This window comes from Amblyraja radiata, chromosome 10 (assembly GCF_010909765.2).
Source record: "Amblyraja radiata isolate CabotCenter1 chromosome 10, sAmbRad1.1.pri, whole genome shotgun sequence".
NCBI classification, from domain to species: domain Eukaryota; kingdom Metazoa; phylum Chordata; class Chondrichthyes; order Rajiformes; family Rajidae; genus Amblyraja; species Amblyraja radiata.
The window spans coordinates 57,574,385-57,596,860 of NC_045965.1; the positions used below are offsets into that span (position 1 = coordinate 57,574,385).

The following is a 22,476-nucleotide window of genomic DNA, read 5'->3' on the forward strand; positions in this document are numbered from 1 at the left end:
CTGAGTTACTCCAACATTTTGTGTATAACTTCAGTGTTCTGCATCGATCACCTGTTCACACTAGTTATTTGTTATCTCATTTTGCATCCTACAAACTAGCGGCAATTTTCAGAAACCAATTAACTTATGCCCCTGTCCCACTTAGGAAACCTGAACGGAAACCTCTGGAGACTTTGTGCCCCACCCAAGGTTTCCGTGCGGTTCCCGGAGGTTCCCAGACGATTTTGTCAGTCTCCCTACCTGCTTCCACTACCTGCAACCTCCGGCAACCACCTGCAACCTCCGGGAACCGCACAGAAACCTTGGGTGGGGCGCAAAGTCTCCAGAGGTTTCCGTTCAGGTTTCCTAAGTGGGACAGGGGCAATACTAACCGGCATGTCTTTGGAATGTGGGAGGAAACCGGAGCACCTGGAGAAAACCCATGCAGTCACAGGGAGAACAGACAAACTCCACACCCGTAGTCAGGATCCAACCCGGGTCTCTGGCGCTGTAAGGCAGCAGCTCTACTGCTGCGCCAATGTGATTCACCTACTAGGGAAATCTAACAATATCTGTTTATCTTCTTTCCAAGCAGTTAACTAGTTCCCAGGAAAGACACAGAATTGAAAAATGAAATCTGGTTTACTTAAACAAGTGAAAGATTACTTGTGTTTTCTGAGAATACGAATTAGACTAACAGAGTCTGACAGTCTATGGTGGAAAGAACGAGTTTTAAGCTGTCCGCAACATAACGCCTCTACTTCCTCAGAAGGCTAAGGAAATTTGGCATGTCTCTTACCAATTTCTACAGATGCAGCAAACATCCCATTCAAATGTAGCACACTGCAGCTGCTCTGACCAAGACCACAAGAAATTACAGAGAGTTGTGAATGTAGTCCAGTCCATTATGCAAACCAACCCTCCCCTATCAACATGATGCTGCCTCAGGAAAACAGGCAACATAATCAAAGACCATTTATACCGAGTCATTCTTTCTTCTCCCCTCTCCCATCGGGCAAAAGATACAAAAGCCAGAAAGCACATACCACGAAGAACTTGCATTGCTAAATGCAAGTTCTTGAACAAATTCTAATGTGCTCGGGATGACTTCCCGATCTTCCAATCTACCTCATTGCTGCCCTCACACTTTTATCTTCTCTGTACTTTCTCTGTAGCTGCAACACTATATTCTGCACTCTGTTTATTTTCTCTTGCACTACCTGGTGTACTCACGAATGGTATGATTTGCTTGGAGTTTTTCACTTGAGACACAAGAAACTGCAGGTGCCGGGATCGTGAGCAAAACATAAGGTGCTGGAGGAACTCAGCATGTCAGGCAGCATCTGGGAAGGGAATGAACAGACTGTGTTTTGGGTTGAGATCCTTCTTCAGGCTGAAGTCTTTCACTGTGTCTCAGTACACGTGACATTAATAAGAAACCTAACCAAACCAAATCTTCCTTGAATTGCTTTCTTTTATCTTCCTGATAATCTCTCGTGGAGTACCTCTTGGAATAGAATGCCTATTTCGGAAATGTGAAGTGATCAAATACTGAGTGTGGGAGATGTTATTCTGGGAGACGCTGCCAATATTGGCTTGCTTATCCTGCCACTGGATTGCAGGATTCTGAAGAGACGGCATTGGAGGTGTCAGCTATGGGTGGTCAACAGAAGCATGCAGGGAGTAATGGATCACTACTGTCCAGCAAAAACAAGTGCTATGCCAACTTGGAGGCAGTTTGAGCACACTTCCTTAAGGCAGCTCCACTGCAAGTGGCAATGAATTTCATCATAAGTATCTGCATTCATTGAGAGGAGATATTGGGGGTGGTCTCTGTTTTCCAAGGTCTCTATTCTCATGTGTGATATTCTGCTATCATTATTAACATTGGTCACCTTTCACCTTATGTATTGCTTCGTGGCTTCCGGTATCTGTGTGAGCCACAACCCTTAGCATAGATTTGGTGAGACTGCTGGAATGTTGACAGCTTTAACATTTGCAACCTGAAGTCTAGAGGTGAACTGAGAGAAAATACTTTTCTTTTTAGCAAAGAAGAAACTTTACCTGACAGCCATCGACATTTTTGTTTACCTCAATAGTTCACAATTAATTAATTAATTCACTTGTAAAATTAGTTTGAAAAAATGCTAAACTTATATCTGGGCAAAATAGCATTAAATCTGAGGACGATATGTTAAAATACAAATTAGGGTGGAGTTACTTTATTCATGTTTCTGACAGGAAACATCGAAACAGTATTAAGGGCCTGTCCCACTTGGCAATTTTTTTCGGCGACTGTCGGCATCATCGACTGACATATCAGGTCACCAAAACATTTGCGGCGTGATATGGTGTGGGACACGGCGTGACGCGGTTGGATGACATATGACGCATGGTGTTTTTTCAAGTGTCGCAACATTTCTTTTTTTATTTTATTTATTTATTTATTTTTATTGGAGGGAAAAAAAATTACAGTACATCTGACGTATGGCATTACATTTCCCTCCATTTTGTTTTTTATAAATAATAACAACAAAATAACCCTAACCCACCCTCCCTCCCTAAACACCCCTTGGCAGCTAATGTTTTCACAATACAAATATATCACTAAATCAAATGCACATTTTAACAATAATAAAGTAACAAAACAGAATAAAGTCGGCTCCCCACTTACTGTCAAGTGCCCTCAGTCAATAGGTAGTTCCTTTAGACCCTCAAAGTATGATAAAAAAGTGTTCCCATTTCAAATAAAACTTTTTCACAGACCCCCTCAATGTGAATTTAATCTTTTCTAGCCTTAAAAAAAACATCACGTCTTCCAGCCAAGCAGCAACATTTATTTTAGTCGCCGCTGGATTTTGAAATGTTCAAAATCTTTTGGCGACCCTGACATGGTGCCGGCAGTCGCCGAAAAAAATCGCCAAGTGGGACAGGGCCTTTACCGAATAAAGGAAAGAGACAATATTTGACTTTAGATTAGGAAAAATGCTAAAGATTCACACCTGGTCTGTCCACAACCGCTCACTATTTTCAACAGGGCTCTTGCATTGAAAAGTCATTGAAGTTCCTTATGCCCCTGTCCCACTTAGGAAACCTGAACGGAAACCTCTGGAGACTTTGCGCCCCACCCAAGGTTTCCGTGCGGTTCCCGGAGGTTTTTGTCAGTCTCCCTAACTGCTTCCACTACCTGCAACCTCCGGCAACCACCTGCAACCTCCGGGAACCGCACGGAAACCTTGGGTGGGGCGCAAAGTCTCCAGAGGTTTCCGTTCAGGATTCCTAAGTGGGACAGGGGCATTAAGTGTGAAGGATATGAAAAGACCGGGCAAATGCTGAGCATCATAGTTGTCAAACTAGTGCAACAGTAGTCTGCAAATCAATTATTTTTTCTAATGGGGGGGAAAGAAGTGAAAAGTGCTAGCTGAAAACCACACGTCATCTCGGTCAGGCTGTGAAATGGTGTTCGAGCAACAAGTCAAAGAGGCACCAAAGCAGCAAGAAAGTAAAAACCAAACCAAGTCGAGCTACTTTTTAGTTTGCTCGTACTGTAACACTGTATCAATTCTCAGGGACAAGGTCTGTCAGATGTGGTCACACAATGAGTGTTCTAAAAGACACTGCCGCCCAGTCTCTACCTATTAAAAAAAATTGTTTTGAAATCACTACTGAACACTACATGCTTTCCTGTACACATGTATATCTTAAGATAGTCTCTCAACCGTACGAAGGACATATTGGTCAAAGTGCACGTTCAGAACGTAGATTTGGTTTGTGGCACACCCTCCCTCTATTGCACCACACAGTTGAAGCTCATAAAAAAAACGGAATTGTTACTTAAAAAAACAACAGCTTTTGACAATGAATCACACTCTCTTCAGGATATCATGCACTCCACCCAAAAAAGAAGCTGCTATCAAACAAGTATTTCTGTTCTGAGAATTCAATAGTAGAAGTTAATTTGGTGCTCATTAATTCAGGTCACAATCATGTCCCATGTCACAGGAGTGGCACGGTGGCGCAGCGGTAGAGCTACTATCGTAGAGCGCCAGAGACCCGGGTTCAATCCCGACTACGGGTGCTTGTCTATACGGAGTTTGTACGGTCTCCCCCTGATCTGCGTGGGCATTCTCCAAGATCTTCGGTTTCCTCCCACACTCCAAAGACGTACAGGTTTGTAGGATAATTGGCTCGGTAAAAATGTAAATTGTCCCTAGTACTGGAGTCAAGGAAAGAGTGTTCACGTAGCGGCCCTGTTTCCACCAATCTTTCCACCACCACGCACATGAAGCACAAGAAGCGCAAGACAGACATCATTGTGTGCAGATGCCGAGAAGCGTGTTCAGCTCCGGCTGAACAACTTCTAATCTTGTATGTGGACTCGACAAGAAGAATGACCTTAGTTTAAATAGCTCTAAATTTCTGGAATTTCCTCCTCGAATCTCTCTCCATCACTTCTTTCCTCATTCAAGCCACTCCTTTCAACTGGGTATAAGGGTATCAGGGGTTATGGGGAGAAGGCAGGAGAATGGGGTTAGGAGGGAGAGATAGATCAGCCATGATCGAATAGCGGAGTAGGCTTGATAGGCCGAATGTACTAATTCTGCGCCCATCACATGAACTTATGAATCCATCCCTTTGATCAAGTTTTTAATCATTTGCCTTAAATCCATGGGTTTTGTCTTCCAATGGTTCTGTGAAGCACCTTAGAATACTTTACACCATCACACATGCTACATAATCCATTTTACTCAAACATGTAAGATCCTAAATGGGCATAACAGGATAGATGTTAAAACATTTGTTAAAGAAGGAACTGCAGATGCTGGAAAATCGAAGGTAGACAAAACGTTGCCTATTTCCTTCGTTCCATAGATGCTGCTGCACCCGCTGAGTTTCTCCAGCACTTTTGTCTACCTTAGATGTTAAAACATTTCTACTGGTAGAAGAATCTTGATCAATAGTTACAACAAGTCATTTACAACTGAGGTTCACAGGAACTTCTTCTAGTAGAATCTAGGTGAATCTCTATCCTGTAGGTTTGTGGAGACTAGAATATTCTGAGTATTCAAAGAGGAAGTAGATAGATTTTGAAAAGTTCAGGGAACTGGAGGCTATGGGGAACTGCTGCAGCACAGACAAGGTCTGGGGAAAATCACCCATAATCATCTTGAATAGTGGGATGGACTTGAGGGACTAAGTGGCCAACTCTAGCTCTTATTTTCTTATTTCTCACTGTTCAGTTGCATTGGCAAACGGTACACTGTAGTTCTCCACAGATCACTACTGCTGTGAGCGTCTCCCTTACTTCCTCTTAACACCTTGCTCATCGCGAGCTTATCTGTGCTGATTCAAAATTCACAGAGGCAATGGTATCAGATGCTCATTTGTCTCCTATGGAAGACAGTCGGCACTGTGACGCAGTGGTAGAGCTACTGCCTCACAGCACTAGAGGCCCAGGTTTGATCCTGACCCTAGGTGCTGTCTGTGCGGAGTTTGCACACTTCTCCCTGTGCCCACATGGGGTTTCTTCGGGTGCTCCTGTTTCCTCCCACGTTCGCTCACGAAGGGATAGGAGAGCATGGCTAAGTGAAATAGGAATTGATGTGAAAGGTGAGGTGAGTAAGGGATTAAAAGTAATATATACGAATGCATGAAGTATAAGAAGTAGACTAGATGATCAGTTAGAGATTGGTGGATATGACATTGTGGGGATTACAGAGACATGGCTGCAGGAAACATAGAAACATAGAAAATAGGCGCAGGAGGAGGCCATTCGGCCCTTCGAGCCAGCACCGCCATTCATTCTGATCATGGCTGATCATCCCCAATCAATAACCCGTGCCTGCCTTCTCCCCATATCCCTTGATTCCACTAGCCCCAAGAGCTCTATCTAACTCTCTCTTAAATCCATCCAGTGATTTGGCCTCCACTGCCCTCTGTGGCAGGGAATTCCACAAATTCACAACTCTCTGGGTGAAAAAGTTTTTTCTCACCTCAGTCTTAAATGGCCTCCCCTTTATTCTAAGACTGTGGCCCCTGGTTCTGGACTGGGAACTGAACCTGGGTGTTCTTGTACACCAGTCATTGAAAGTAAACATGCAGGTGCAGCAGGCAGTGAAGAAAGCTAATGGCATGTTGGATTTCATAACGAGAGGATTTGAGTATAGGAGTAAAGAGGTCCTTCTGCAGATTTTAAAATAAAAAAAAAGTTTTTAGTCCGTCAAAAAGTTTTGTTTTGGAGGTCTTTTAGTCTTTTTATGTGGGGGGAGGGGGAAACTGTTTTCTTAGTCACTATCTGGTCGAGGAATGCGTCTTTCCTCCGAGCCGCATCTTCGCCCTCTCCTCGCGGCCTACCATCTGGATTGGCGCGGCCTTTCCTGCCGGAGACAGGCCAGAGCTTCAGCTTCAGCGGCGGCGCAGCACTGAAGTACCATCGCGGAGCGGACGATGCATTTCTGGGGTCGCCGTGTGGAGCTCCGGAGTGCTGGGCCTGCCGACTTTAACACCGTGGAGCTGTGGTCTACGGAGCTTCCAGCCGCGGGTGGCACTGACTTTAACAACGCGGGGTCCTGGGATCCTTCGCCGAGGATTGCCATGTGGCGCTCCGCCCAGCTCGGCCTGTGGACTTCGGAAGCCGCGGTCTCAGGTAAGAAGCGGCCGATTCGTGACTCCAAGCTGAGAGTGTTCTTCTGACGCGGGAGTTCCATCATCCGGCGAGAGGGCTTGAAACATCGGGCCGCCGTTGCAGCGACTGCGGAGGGCTCAATAGGTCCCGACCACGGGTGAACATGGAGGAAGTGGACTGAACTTTATTGCCTTCCCCCACAGTGGGAAACGTTGATTCCGCTGTGTGGGGATGCTCATGTTAAATTCTATCGTGTGTTGTGTTCTTTTTATTCGTATGGCTGTATGGCAACCCAAATCTCGCTGTACAAATTGGTATAGTGACAATAAATGTAAACTTGAACTTGAACTTGAGATATACAGGTGAGACCACATCTGGAGTATTATGTGCAGTTTTAACATAGAAAATAGGTGCAGGAGGAGGCCATTCGGCCCTTCGAGCCAGCACCGCCATTCATTGTGATCATGGCTGATCGTCCCCAATCACTAACCCGTGCCTGCCTTCTCCCCAAATCCCTTGATTCCACTAGGCCCTAGAGCTCTATCTAACTCTCTCTTAAATCCATCCAGTGACTTGGCCTCCACTGCCCTCTGTGGCAGGGAATTTCACAAATTCACAACTCTCTGGGTGAAAAAGTTTTTTCTCACCCCAGTCTTAAATGGCTTCCCCTTTATTCTAAGACGGTGGCCCCTGGTTCTGGACTCGCGCAACATTGGGAACATTTTTCCTGCATCTGGCTTGTCCAGTCCTTTTATAATTTTATATGTTTCTATAAGATCTCCCCCTCATCCTTCTAAACTCCAGTGAATACAAGCCTAGTCTTTTCAATCTTTCTTCATATGACAGTCCCGCCATCCCAGGGATCAATCTCGTGAACATACGCTGCACTGCCTCAATCACAAGGATGTCCTTCCTCAAATTTGGTCTCCTAATTTGAGGAAGGACATCCTTGCTATTGAGGCAGTGCAGCAAAGGTTCATCAATTCAGCTGAGGGCAAGACTGAAGCTGGGAAGAATAATATAGCGGACTCATTATCCAGATTGCTGAAGGTAAATAAGCAGCAAGGGTCTACTCTGGAAACAGAAGCAGAATCATTTGTACAATTTGTTGCAGTACACTCTACACCAAGAGCAATGAGAACAAGTGAAATAGAAGAGTCAGCAAGGATCTAGAGCTACAACATGTTAGAGAGTGGATCCAGACGTGACTGGGAGGAATGTCCACATAGGATATATGCTGAGAGGAAACAGGATTATAGTACCAACAAAGCTTAGATCAAGGATGATCGAATTGGCTCACGACGTTTGCTGACTACATGAAGAACACAGGTTTTGTTGGAACTAAACAAATCATCGAGCAAAAGTATGATGGCCAGGGATAGAAATAGTTGTGGAACGACATGCGAGGTCATGCCATGGATGTCAGATGGTAAGCAGACCCAATCCACCTGGGCCAATACAAAGCACATTGTTACCGACAGGTTCACTTCCATCAGGAGAGTTGTGATACTAGTTGTGATTGATTACTACAGCAGATTTTATAAGTATGCAATAGTGAAGTCTACAACATCGGAAAAGACTGTAGAGGTTTTGATGGAAATCTTTGCCAGACACAGTCCACCAGTGACATTATATTCAGGCAAACAAAAATGCTGGAGAAACTCAGCGGCTGAGGCAGCGTCTATGGAGCAAAGGAATAGGTGACGTTTCGGGTCGAGACCCTTCTTCAGACTGATGTGGGGGTGGGGGGTGGGGGGGGAGAAAGAAAGGAAGAGGCAAAGATGGTAGGCTGTGGGAGAGCTGGGAAGGGGAGGGGAAGGAGGGAGAAAGCAAGGACTACCTGAAATTGGAGAAGTCAATGTTCATTTACAAGATGGAAGAGCAGGCAAGTCCCGAGAAAGTAAACGTGGCTGTAGTAACGGTTCTGGGTTAAGATGTGGTCGTAGAGCTAAACATTATATTCAGGCAATTGGCCTCAGTTCATTTCTCAGAAGTTTGCTGACTACATGAAGAACACAGGTGTGTACCATCACAAAGTTACATCAAAGTTACACCAAAAGCAAGCTAATGGAGAAGTGGAACGTCAGAACCTATCTCTAGAGATGAGGGTGAAAATATGAAAATTTCCCAAGCAGAAGCCAAAGATTGGAAGGAGATGGTCTTATCATATGTAGCAGCATATAGAGCTACACCACACAGCACAACATGGAAGAGACCGGCAGAATTGTTGTTTGGAAGGAAAATCTGGACCAAGATACCGTGGGTTAAAGAAAGGGCATCAAAGCTCTATGCAGACAGGAGAGGAGTTGCCAAACCATCAGATGTGATGCCAGGAGATGAGGTGCTAGTGAGGAAAGTCCAAGCAAAATGGACACATCCTTCTTTCCACAATCATACACAGTGGTGTCCAGACAATGGAATATGGTGATGGACAAATCGACAGAAGGAGTCAAATATGATTGAAACACATCGAATGTGAAAATGTATTACCATTGTGATAGTCCAGGGACACTGCAAACTGAGGTTGAGACTGTGGAAGATCAGACACAAGACTACGTAATTGAGGAGCCAAGAATGCATGAGTCTGAGGAGGAGACTTTGCGAAACCAGAATCGAGATGATGAAATGGGGGAACAGGACAGGACATGACAGATCAGAATCCCGTACCATTGCAGAGGTAGTGGTCAGACCAAAACGAGGACTATGAGATGTATTGACATGTGAAAATGATGTTATCGAATGTAACGAATGCCATATCCAAAATGGTGTTGGAATGTTCAGTTTACAATATGCTAATTCGGATATCCTTTTAGTTTGATAAGGGAGGGATGTCAAGGTAACTGATGTCATATTTTAAATGTATCACGTGTTACTATGGGTCCGAAAGGTCAGAGGACACATGTTGCCAGGATGTAAAGGAATGGCGGACAAATAACATGTTTATGTTCAGTGTCGTTGAAGCGTGTTTATTACATTCGGATCAAGGCGAGGATCTGACAGCAATAGGTTTTGAAATTGTTAAGCTTTCATTAATTGAAAAAAGATGAGGTTTATTGGACCTGGGCTACATCTTCTGTTACTGATGGGCTGAACATTGGGTTTTTGAATGCTTTTATATCTTTGCTTTAATCCAATCAGTATTGTTAAAACAATGCAAGAAAATAAATAGAGCACAAAGTGCAAATACAAAATATTGACACATTTATTTGGCAACTTGGTGCAAAATGATGGAAGAAACGTTTCACTTGAAGTTGGAGAGTTCAAAGGCAATGTCAAACTATAAGAGTAGTATATTTGTAGAAAATGAATGTGCATTACTAAACATGAAAAAAGATTAATTTTACCATCAACAATATTTCTAAACCGATGACCTTGGAAACATTTGGTGGCATTACTCATATTCACAAGCTGAGTAAATACAGAGATTTGTGATAAGATGAAGGGCAACTTATTCAGTTCAATAAAATCTGGGTATAAATAATTCAAGATCGTTCATAAAGGTTGAATATACATTAGAGGGCCAGGGCTTTAATCTCCTTTTATAGTGTTATTATGAAATGGTAGTAATTTATGACAAAGAAAGTGGCAATTTAGCCTTGTGTTTGCATTGTGAATAAATGTGTTGTACAGATTAATTCAATTTTTTTAATCCCTTGTTCATTACTTCAGGTTTTAGGTCTAAGTTTAGGTTCATTATTGTCATATGTGCCACGTTACACATGGTGATTAATATTGTCGTAAAAGTTCTTCTCTTATTCAATTTCTTAACTAAAACATGTACATTCTTCTCATTTAACGGGACAATAAAATATTAAGAACTAAACCAAAGGTAGACAAAAATGCTGGAGAAACTCAGCGAGTGAGGCAGCATAAATCTCCATAGATGCTGCCTCACCCGCTGAGTTTCTCCAGCATTTTTGTCTACCTTCGATTTTTCCAGCATCTGCAGTTCTTTGTTAAACAAGAAACTTTCTTAAAGCTTCCTCACCCAGCTTAGCATTTAGTTCTCTAATGAAACCTACCCTCCCATTAGCTATTCAGTTGTTTTGAGTTGTGAAGTATCAGAGTATTTGTCCATGCTGTTTTTGCTACTTTAATTCACGTGATTGATGGGAGTTATAATGGAAATGCATCTTCTGGACACAATGCAGGTGGTCAAAAATAGGTTAAAAACTGTTGCTAGGCTGGGTAGAAACAGGAAGAGATTGGGTTCGGAGGAAATAGCAACAACAGTTTAAAAAAGGGTTGATATTAAGGGCCTGTCCCACTTTCACGACTTAATCCAAAACCTCTGCCGTGTTTAAAGGACATTAAAAACAAAATCAAGAGTTTTGGTAATCTACAAACTCCTACGACCTTCCACGAATATGCTCACGAACTGGAGTGACAGAGGTCACATGCTGATGTTGACTGATGTTGAGTTTTTTTCACTCACCTTTTTTTCTCTGTGCAACTGCCGAGCTACGAATACCCATGAATATCTACGAGTACCAACGACTACCCTCATGGCCTACTACGGTCTGCCCACGAACTAACTAAGTATAAAGCTGCAATTTTTTTCATCCTGACTATTTTTTTACTCGTGGACATTTTTCATCGGGCTGGAAAAAACATCCCGACTTACCTGATGCCCCGAGTACCTACGGCAAGCATAACGAGCCGCTACGATATATCTATGAACTCCTACGGCCTCGCTACGAGCATTCTGCAAGTTTGAATCGGGGAAAACTCGGGAGAATTCGTGAATTACCTCATGAAAGTGGGACAGGCCCTTTAGAGACAAATGTCTCTCAGGTTTGTTGTTGAGAGGAAGATGGCTAAATGGGAAAGCAGGAATTATGAAAGTGGTCATCAATTTCAACATGAAGCTGTCCTTGCCTCTTAAGGGACCCCAATATACCTCGATGTTCCTTTGACTTGCAAGTATAAATAAGGATCAATGGCAGAAAGATTGACTTGGAAGGGGGGCGCCAATGAACCTCTTGACACATGAATAACAAAATGTCTCATTCACTCCCACACAAGTCTTATCATTGCTGATATGATTGGAAACTTGATAGAACAAGAATGTTTCCTGTAACCTATTTGCATGTTCCCCAACAGTTGAACTTGCTGGACTATGTCTAGTTATATTGTGGGGGGTTTCTTAAAATAGTATGGACATTCAAAAGCTGATTGGATCTGGTTTATGGATACATTATCAAAAATATATAACTTTTAGATCAAAGTGAAATATAAAATATCAATATTAATAGTAGCAATTATCATTTAGTTTGGAGACACAGGAGGAAGGGTCTCAACCCAAAATGTTGACTTCCATTTGGTTTTTTTTGCTCATGATTTAGTTTGACTTGATGTGTTCTGACATAAAGATAAATCAATCTTACACTTGTGCAATTTAGGGAAAGAATGGGTTTCATTTGCAGAAGAATAAGACAACTAATGCCTTGCATTGAATTTCTCATCAAGTCCTATGTATAAGAAAAATCAGGGGGACTTGCTCGAATAGTTTAATTGATTAACTATTTTTAGACCTCTAACTGAAGAATCCACAAGCACACCCATAAAACTTCCAAAAGCAAGTTATATAAATTATTAAAACATTCTCAATTATTTAGCTTGCCACAAAGAAAGTCTTTTGAATTGATGCGTGACAATTTAATTCTACATGGTATCTGGGAGCAATTTTACAATAAAATCATGGAGGAACACAGCAAAGCAAGCATCTCTTTAATCCATTGTGCCTGGGGGCCTTTCTGATAGAGTTATCCAATTAGTGCTGCTCTCATAGAAGAGTACGGCACAGGGCCTGTCCCACTTACGCGACCATGGCTCGCAAATTACGTGACCTCGTGGTCGCTTGAGGCGTACGGGCACCATATGGCCGCGCGGGGCCGGTCCCACTTATAAGCATGGAGGGTTATGGAGTTGTGCGGGGCTGGTCCCGACATCGCGCGGGGCTCCGAAGTTCCTGCAGTGATCAAAATCTTCGCGCGTCAACGGCCTATCGGCCCGCGTACGCACGCAGGCGCATTGCAGTCGTATGCAGCGTCTTGACGGCGTACGCCTAGCGTGTGGTGTTACGTGATTGATGTGGATAGAGAACTGGCTGGCAAACAGGAAGCAAAGAGTAGGAGTAAACGGGTCCTTTTCACAATGGCAGGCAGTGACTAGTGGGGTACCGCAAGGCTCAGTGCTGGGACCCCAGCTATTTACAATACGTATTAATGATTTGGACGAGGGAATTGAATGCAATATCTCCAAGTTTGCGGATGACACTAAGCTGGGGGGGCAGTGTTAGCTGTGAGGAGGATGCTAGGAGGCTGCAAGGTGACTTGGATAGGCTGGGTGAGTGGGCAAATGTATGGCAGATGCAGTATAATGTGGATAAATGTGAGGTTATCCACTTTGGTGGCAAAAACAGGAAAGCAGACTATTATCTAAATGGTGGCCGATTAGGAAAAGGGGAGATGCAACGAGACCTGGGTGTCGTGGTACACCAGTCATTGAAAGTAGGCATGCAGGTGCAGCAGGCAGTGAAGAAAGCGAATGGTATGTTAGCATTCATAGCAAAAGGATTTGAGTATAGGAGCAGGGACGTTCTACTGCAGTTGTACAGGGTCTTGGTGAGACCACACCTGGAGTATTGCGTACAGTTTTGGTCTCCAAATCTGAGGAAGGACATTATTGCCATAGAGTGCAGAGAAGGTTCACCAGACTGATTCCTGGGATGTCAGGACTTTCATATGAAGAAAGACTGGATAGACTCGGCTTATACTCGCTAGAATTTAGGAGATTGAGGGGGGATCTTATAGAAACTTACAAAATTCGTAAGGGGTTGGACAGGCTAGATGCAGGAAGATTGTTCCCGATGTTGGGGAAGTCTAGGACAAGGGGTCACAGCTTAAGGATAAGGGAGAAATCCTTTAAGACCGAGATGAGAAAAACATTTTTCACACAGAGTAGTGAATCTCTGGAACTCTCTGCCACAGAGGGTAGTTGAGGCCAGTTCATTGGTTATATTTAAGAGGGAGTTAGATGTGGCCCTTGTGGCTAAAGGGATCAGGAGATATGGAGAGAAGGCAGGTACGGGATACTGAGTTTGATGATCAGCCATGATCATATTGAATGGCGGTGCAGACTTGAAGGGCCGAATGGCCTACTCCTGCACCTATTTTTTATGTATCTATCTATGACGTCACTGCCCGGCGTGGCGTTGCGTGATGACGTCACCGCCCGACGCCCAAATTCAGTCGGCCCGCCTCCTGCCCAGCTGATTTGTAAGCATGAGGGCTGCTGCTAACAGAAGTCTCTGTTGCTGTTGCAGCAATGCAGTCTGCATCTCTTCCATGATAATCATAGAATAGCAGCCAGCAACCCCCCCTTTTTATGTGTAAATGACGTCACGCGCGAACTTTGTGCGTTGGTCGCGCCAAGCCCACGCAATCGCCTGCAAGTGGGACAGGCCCTTAAAGCCCACAATATTTGTGCCGAACATGGTGCCTAGTTAAACACATCTCATCTGCCTGGACAGGATGCATGTCCCTCTATTCCCTGCACTTCCATGTGCCCATCTAAAAGCTCTTAAATGCAACAATAAAGGATACTTTACTTTCCTTTATCTATTCTGCCCCACTGCCACCCCAGGCAAGGCAATGGCCCGTTCCTTTGTCTGTGCAAACAATCTGCCCACGCATCCCCATTAATTCCCCTGCTCTCTTGTGAATTTATTACCTTTCCCATTTCTCCCAGACAAAACAATTAATACTTTGTTTCAGAGAGGAAGAGGACTTAACTTTCTGGTGCCTTTCCCCACAGTGGAATTTTTTGATTCTGCGGTGGGGGGACGCTTGTGTTGAACTCTATAATGTGTTGTGTCCTTTTTCTATGGTATGGAAACTTATTATCTATTTCATGTAAAGCACTTTGGTGTCAATGCGAGTTGACTTAAAACGTGCTATATAAATAAAACTTACTTACTTACTTACTTTGTTTACTTAATGCCCTTAGAATGCTATTCTAAGCAGTAATGTCATGATAAAAATGTCTGAGGAGTTATGTTCTGCGGGTAGTTTTTCCACCACACCGATTGAATATGGTTTAATCACAGATATTAAAGTTTGCCGTTTCACCATTAGATTTTGCCATGTTTCAGAAAGAAGTATTCAAGAATAAGGCCAAACCATAACAATTAAGTTAGTCATCTTTCCCAAATAAGGTCTCCAAATTCTTTTTTTCCCTGTAAACCCTGTGTCCTTGCAAAGAACAATGTTCCAAGAATTTGGAACTGCCCGCGCCACCTGCCACAAGGGTGATTAGGTGTCTTTTTTGCATTTGTTGATGAGCCGCTTACAGATGCAAAAAAGTCACTTCATGAAGCACTCTCAAGATAAATGTAACCTAGCCTAGGGGGGGCTGCCCATTGCTTCAATGTACAACTTTGACATTTTGTACTCCACCTGTTCTATTGTATATTTTAGGGGAATTGCCAAACCTGTGCTCATTGTTCCAGATTAGGCCTCTGCCCACATGAAGTTAAGACAAGTTTATTGTCATGTGCATAGGTGCGGTGGGGTGCAGGCACAATGAAAATGTTGTTTGCAGCAGCATCGCATATACATAAACTCAGAGAGCATACAATAACATCATTATACTTAGATGGTGAAAATAAAAAGACAGTTAAAAAACAAGCAAGACATTAATGCAAATGCAATTTCCATGGTAGTAGTGTTCTGTTGCTGAGGTAGGATTACGATTCAACAGATTGGTTCAAGAACCTAATGGTTGTAGGAAAGTAGCAATAAGAATAGGGGATAGCGCAGGTTTTGGGGATCCTTGATGACAGATACCAACTACTTGAGGCAGTGCCATATAGATGCTTTCAATGGTGGTGAGGTCTATGCCTGTGATGAACTGGGTTGAATCCACCACTCTGCAGCCTGTTTTATTCCTGTGCATTGGAACTGCTGTACCAGGCCCTGTTATAAACCCAGTCAGGGTACTTTCTGAAGTGAATCTGCATAAGTTTGTTAGAGTATTAAAAGACATGCCAAATCTCTTTGAACTTCTAAGAAAGAAACTACTTTATCTGTTTCCTTTCTATTCTTAGTTTCTGCTCTGAGATTGAAATCTAGGTACTGGCAACCTGTGTTAAGGGGAAGAGTGCATTATGTGAAAAAACACCTGTAGCACACTTTTGTGTTATGTTAAGCCACATCATCTGCGCATGCATCAAGAAATGAGAGTTGAAAGAAAACTGACAAGTGAATTCCACGAGCGTAAATTTATATTCCATATCTTAGATATTTTGGTGGCTACTTGTGAATTCCATAGGGGGACTTTCCATTGCTTCAACTGCTGCAATGTGGGGGTGTTGCCTGTATTACTTGAGATACCAGTGTGAACACTATTGCACTAATCAACTGTTCTCCCTCTAATATCATTCCCATCTTGTTCATTTACCTTAATTTTTGTTTACATGGATTTACTGATCAATGTTTATCTTTATTTCACAATTCACAATAGAACAATTTGGCAATGATAATTTGAAAGCTTATCAAAGAGTTGGCACCATTGCACTGCAAATGTAGTGCGTTGTTGTTCAAACACTTGATCCTCAATTAACAACGAAGCTCCAGAGGCTACAAATACTTTAATATGCTGCATCCAAATCATTAATTGACATGACATTGATCACTTTAATAATGAAATAGTGTATTGTCATCCTGTACTCATTCTGATTCAAATAACTAACTTGCTGAACTGCAAAATACTAAAATTAAAAAATTTAAATGATAAATAGAATATTAAATTATATCAATATAATATTAAATAAAGGTCTTGCACCTTAATTTTGCTTTGGTTGAGATGTTGCATCATAGCTGTGTTTGGGAACAGCTCTGGCCAAGACCGAAATGAATTGCAGTGGTAGATGTAGCCTAATCCATCATTCAGACCAAATTCTGTACCACTGACTCCATCTACACTTTATGTTTCCTCAGCAAAGCAGCCAACATAATCGAAGACTACTCCCACACCTGTCATTCCTCTTTCTCCCTGCTCCCTTATGGGCAGAAGCTTGAAAGCTCGCACCACCAGACTCAGGCACAGCTTCTTCTCCTCTGTTATCAGGCTTCTGAATGGTCCTTCCCCAAGCTTGGATACTGTCTGATTCACCTCTACCCCATTGCAGATATTGAACTATGCCTATGGAATTGATATGCTACAATGCTGAGAACTCTGTATCTTCCCCTTTGCTCGTCATATTGTATTTAAGTTTGACTTGATGGCATTTAGGCATAGTATTATCTGATTTGTTTGGATATAAAACAAAGTTTTACGCTGTACCTCAACACACGTGAAATAAACCTAAATCTATTCAGGGCCCCTTCTGATTTGTGATGTTGGGGAATATGAAGGTGTCGCAGCAGTGTGCCAAGGATGGATATTGAAAACTAAATGATTAAGGTTAAAAACAACAGATAGACGAGGACACGAATGTGGTGGGCCAAAGGGCCTGTTTCGGTGCTGTACCACTATGACTTCATAAAAACCAGCCAGTGTTAACTTCCACTTGAGTCATATTTAAGTGTAAGCTAAAGCATGGTGATCTAAACAGGGCAAAGGCTTGCTTTACAAAGACTGTCAACAAATTAATTTTAATTGCTGCTAACGTTATTAGTTAGTGGCTGCTAATATAGCTAATCAACTTACATAATATTAGTTGTGTTATCAATTTTTCCTCACTTTTCAGTATCTACATTTAAAACCATCCCTCATCTAGAACTGAGAAACCATACTAAAACTAGAATCTGAAATAATTATGAGGTACAGAACCTTTACATTTCTGTTTGGCCATTTGTACATCTTACCTATTACTGATCAGTATATTTTCCTCACCAATAGTTCCATTTAAAAAAAATCACACAAATAGCAGATAAAGAGTAGATTTATTTAGTTATTGATATGTGACATAATGTAATTTATTTTCATTGAGTAATGTAGCTTAAATACAACCAGTATACCTTTGGATTTTGGAAATACATTACATCATTTATCTTTTAGGAATGAATTCTGGTTGATGTGATCTTGCGTTCCACTGAAATAAACAAAAAATATTAAATACAACCATATTTCTTTATATCTAGAGCAAAATCAAGAAATGCAAATACTTGTTATTCAGTGGGGTATACAAACTACAGGAAAAGCAAATTTATTAAGGTGGGCAAAATAACAAAATAACTTTAAAACTGTCAAAACCTAATGTGCCTTCACATAAATAACACATTAAATTACAATTGACACAGTTTAGCAATCTTCAGTAGTTATAGCATTGAATATTGTGAAAATAGATCTGAATATATGATTACAATGGTAAATGGAATAATGGGAATATGACACTATGACTCTAAATTGACATATTGGGGGGCAGTTTCAAAGAAGTTAAACTACACTGAATTGACAATCCAGGAATGTTTTTCTGGCTCCTATTGAATTGTAACCTATCCATTTTTCTTCGCGTTGTCCTTTTTTATAGTAAGTAAGTAAGTAAGTAAGGAAGTTTTATTTATATAGCACGTTTTAAGTCAACTCGCATTGACACCAAAGTGCTTTACATAAATTAAATAATAAGTTTCCATACAAACCATAGAAAAAGGTTAAAAATAAATAAATAAAGAAAATGGACACAACATATTATAGAGTTCAACACAAACATCCCCCCACAGCAGAATCAAAAATTTCCACTGTGGGGAAAGGCACCAGAAAGTTAAGTCCTCTTCCTCTGAAACACCCGAGGTCGGGGCCCATTTGTGGCCTTGCAGCCAGTCCGATAATTTTCAGGGCACTCTTGCCGTGAAGATGGAACATTCGTCGGGTGAAACATTCCTCAGCGGCTTGGAAAGTCTGGAGAGGCTGCCTCCACCCCGTAGTCCTCAGGCCATTATCTCGTATCTCCACCATTCCCCTGAACTAAAATTATCATCCACAATATTTCAAAATCTCCATATAAAACTTGAACAAAACTCTTATCAGACAACAATTCCATGCATCCTTAAGGGCCTGTCCCACTTTCACGACCTAATTCACGATCTTTTTCACTCGTGGACGTTTTTCATCAGGCTAGAAAAATACCCCGACCTACTTGCCTGCGACTAGCATCACAACCTACCTACGACCTCCTGACGACCATGCTGCGAGTACGAGTCAAGGGCAAACTCGGCAGAGGTCGTGAATTAGGTCGTGAAAGTGGGGCATAAAATATAATTTGAAACCAAGTTAGATTATTTTTGTTTTCAAACATTGGTCTGACCTTATCATCCTCGATCATTATCATGGCATTTGAAAATATTCTTCAGGTTCTCTAGCTCTTGAATCTGGATATGAAATTCCTTGAGAATCGTAGATACAAATGGTTCTGAGGCGAGCGTCTGCAGGGATTCCTGAAGGGGTGAAACCTTTACATCCAGCCTGCATCAAATTAATTTCAGAAAGCAAGAACATTACAAACTCATGAATTTAAGATTGATATAGCCTCTTAAAAAGATTTTCTGCATCCATTTTTTCAATCAATTTCGATTGAATGATTTATACTTTACTGTCACATGTACTTGGTGCAATTAAATTCTTTGCTTTGCATACAATACACATGTATTTAAAGAGTCGCCATGTATAGGGCACCAACAAAGTTACAAAAAGTATTCAACATAGTCGCAATGATCCATCTTTTTTCACACCTCCTATCAGGATCAACCAGCAGAAACAAAATAAAAATCTCAACCATTTAAGAATAATAAATAATAGCCAACCAATAAGAACAATAAAATGGATGAATTTGGAACACCAAGCAACCTCAATATACAGAATATTTTATACATTATACCTTAATGTGTATCTCCTGTGGTTGTTTGAGAATGCATTTCGTTGTCTCTGTACTGTACACTGACAATGACAATTAAAATTGAATCTGAATCTGAAAGGTGATAGTAAAATATGCAACTGTAAGAAATCTTGAAATCCATCTTTGAATTTGAACTTCAATCATATGTTCAAAATATGTTACAGTATTTTACTACCATGAATTGGACTTGCAATGACGCCATTCATATTGCAACTGTGATGTCTTGGAGCACAATATATATTCAGCGAAGGCAACAATGAAACATGCCTAAGTGCTTAACATCTGAAAGTTAAGTTCAATGCACCCACTCCTTCTCTCCAGAGATTATGCCTGTCCCGCTGAGTTACTCCAGTATTTTATGTCTCTCTTCGGTTTAAACCAGCATCTGCCATTCCCCATTATGTCATTTATCCAGTTTTGAGTTCATACTTTATGTCTTGTTTTGTATTTTACAAGCCAGAGAAGAATTTTGGAACTTAGTGATGTAATCAAGCTCTGCATTACCCTACAAATCAGTGATGCATACAAATTCAAAGCATACAACTTCAGCAAGTTTCAACTTGAAGCAACAAACTGTACAAATCTTGCGCCTCAAACACTCAGGCTTGCAAGATGTCAAATTTAACATTATTTACCAGCCAGAGCTATTACCTGAAATAGCCTGCAACATATGGGTAACGTGAGATTTTCATCGACCTGCAACTTTCTGTAAACAAGCTGCTGAGGGTTGTATAAACAGACGCACACCTCTTTAAATAAAATAGATTGAGAAGTAAGGGCATCTAGGAAAGATAATGTGGAATCAATGCTGCTTTTCTGCTACAATCTGAGGATTTGCCCCACATCAAACATTTAAAAAATACATTTATTAGAGCTAGTCAGTAGAGAGGCATTTAGTCTTAAAGACAACATTTACCAGATTACAGTCAATTTACTTTCTGAGAGAAAATCTCTGATCGGGATGTGTCATTATTGATTGTGTCAAAGACATGGCCAATTGCCAAATTTGCTCCTCCCAAATTAATAAAAATACCAATATCAATTTTGATAAAGGTTTACTATTTGCACAAAATTCTGGAACTATAGGTTATTTTATTTGATTTTTTTCAAATTAATGGTTAACAGAACAGAAATTACTTCACACTCGTTAACAATTGGTTAGCGTGGGCAAGTTAGGCCGAAGGGCCTGTTTCCACGCTGTATGACTCTAATACATGTCAATAAACAGAGACTTGTTGTTCAAGAGAAAGGAATTAAGTTTGTAGTCTTGAGAACATAGTTTTAATTGTCACTTTCAATCAATAAGTCTATGTACTGATTTTGTGAATGCAAATGTAAATGTAAAAATCCAGACACAAGGAACTCCAGTTGTGGGTTTACAAAAGAAAGACACCAAGCACTGGAGTAATTTAGCAGGTCAAGCAAAAATCCAGGCAGCTAAACAAATATGGAACAGAAAAGATAGGTAACAGCAGACACAAAATTACCAGATTGCTGTATAATCCACCTGGTTCAGTTTGTCATCAAGTAAATCTGAATACCTTACTATCTATTCCCAAACAACAATCCTCTTAACTCTCTGCAAAAGTCCAGCAGGGCAGCACTCATTTCAAGGGTTATTAGAGGATGCCCCGTAAACACTGGTAATAAACACATTAAACAAACATGTAGTAAAACCAGCTTGAAATAAGCAAATACAAAAGGAACAAAAGTATGGATGAGTTGTAACACCTCATCCACATACTGAAAGTTTATGGTTTTCAAAGCAGGATCCAAAATCTGAATGTACACAAAAAAGCTGGAGAAACTCAGCGGTTGCAGCAGCATCTATGGAGCGAAGGAAAAAGGCAACGTTTCGGGCCGAAACCCTTCTTCAGACTGATGTTCCATAGATGCTGCTGCACCCGCTCCATAGATGCTGCTGCACCCGCTGAGTTTCTCCAGCTTTTTTGTGTACCTTCGATTTTCCAGCATCTGCAGTTCCTTCTTAAACTCCAAAATCTGAATGTAGTGCAAAGATAGGGAAGAGTTAAAAACAAAATCTTATTTAAATTACCATTTAGTTCCCCAAAATTCATGTTGAAAATTGAAAGTCTAAAAATAAAATTTGTAGATCACAATTTAGAATAGATTCTATGCCCATAAAAATTAGATGTAAAACTACATCATCTTTTGCTGTATTAATTCATTTTAGTTCAAGTTCAAGTTCAAGTGAGTTTATTGTCATGTGTCCCTGTATAGGACAATGAAATTCTTGCTTTGCTTAAGCACACAGAAAATAGTAGGCATTTACTACAAAACAGATAAATGTGTCCATATACCATGATATAAATATATACACACATGAATAAATAAACTGGTAGTGCAAATAACAGAAAGTGGTTGCTAATAATCAGAGTTTGGTCCGAGCCAGGTTTAATAGCCTGATGGCTGAGGGGAAGTAGCTATTCCTGAACCTGGTTGTTGCAGTCTTCAGGCTCCTGTACCTTCTACCTGAAGGTAGCAGGGAGATGAGTGTGTGGCCAGGATGGTGTGGGTCTTAGATGATACTGCCAGCCTTTTTGAGGCAGCGACTGCGATAAATCCCCTCGATGGAAGGAAGGTCAGAGCCGATGATGGACTGGGCAGTGTTTACTACTTTTTGTAGTCTTTTCCTCTCCAGGGCGCTCAAATTTCCGAACCAAGCCACGATGCAACCGGTCAGCATGCTCTCGACTGTGCACCTGTAGAAGTTAGAGAGAGTCTTCCTTGACAATCCGACTCTCCGTAATCTTCTCAGGAAGTAGAGGCGCTGATGAGCTTTTTTGATAATTGCGTTAGTGTTCTCGGACCAGGAAAGATCTTCAGAGATGTGCACCCCCAGGAATTTGAAGTTCTTGACCCTTTCAACCATCGACCCGTTGATATAAATGGGGCTGTGGGTCCCCCTCCTACTCCCTCCAAAGTCCACAATCAGTTCCTTGGTTTTGCTGGT

At 41.5% G+C, this 22,476-nt stretch overlaps 1 protein-coding gene and 1 long non-coding RNA gene across 2 annotated transcripts in view; one reads left to right on the forward strand and one right to left on the reverse strand.

The window, feature by feature from the left end:
* Positions 1-1,159: 1,159 nt before the first annotated feature.
* LOC116977997 lies at positions 1,160-20,785 on the forward strand. The gene is made up of 3 exons (XR_004413349.1): positions 1,160-1,233; positions 3,472-3,481; positions 20,775-20,785. It is a non-coding gene; the product is annotated as an uncharacterized LOC116977997 (long non-coding RNA).
* rpap2 (RNA polymerase II associated protein 2) overlaps positions 17,535-22,476 on the reverse strand; it is a 56,732-nt gene continuing 51,790 nt past the window's right edge. Inside the window, exons 11-12 of the mRNA XM_033028955.1 lie at positions 18,915-19,072; positions 17,535-17,702 (exon numbers count right to left, since the gene is read on the reverse strand). Of these exons, the coding sequence (XP_032884846.1) occupies positions 18,919-19,072 (154 nt within the window). The 3' untranslated portion in view covers positions 17,535-17,702; positions 18,915-18,918. The remainder of the gene's footprint in view (positions 17,703-18,914; positions 19,073-22,476) is intronic.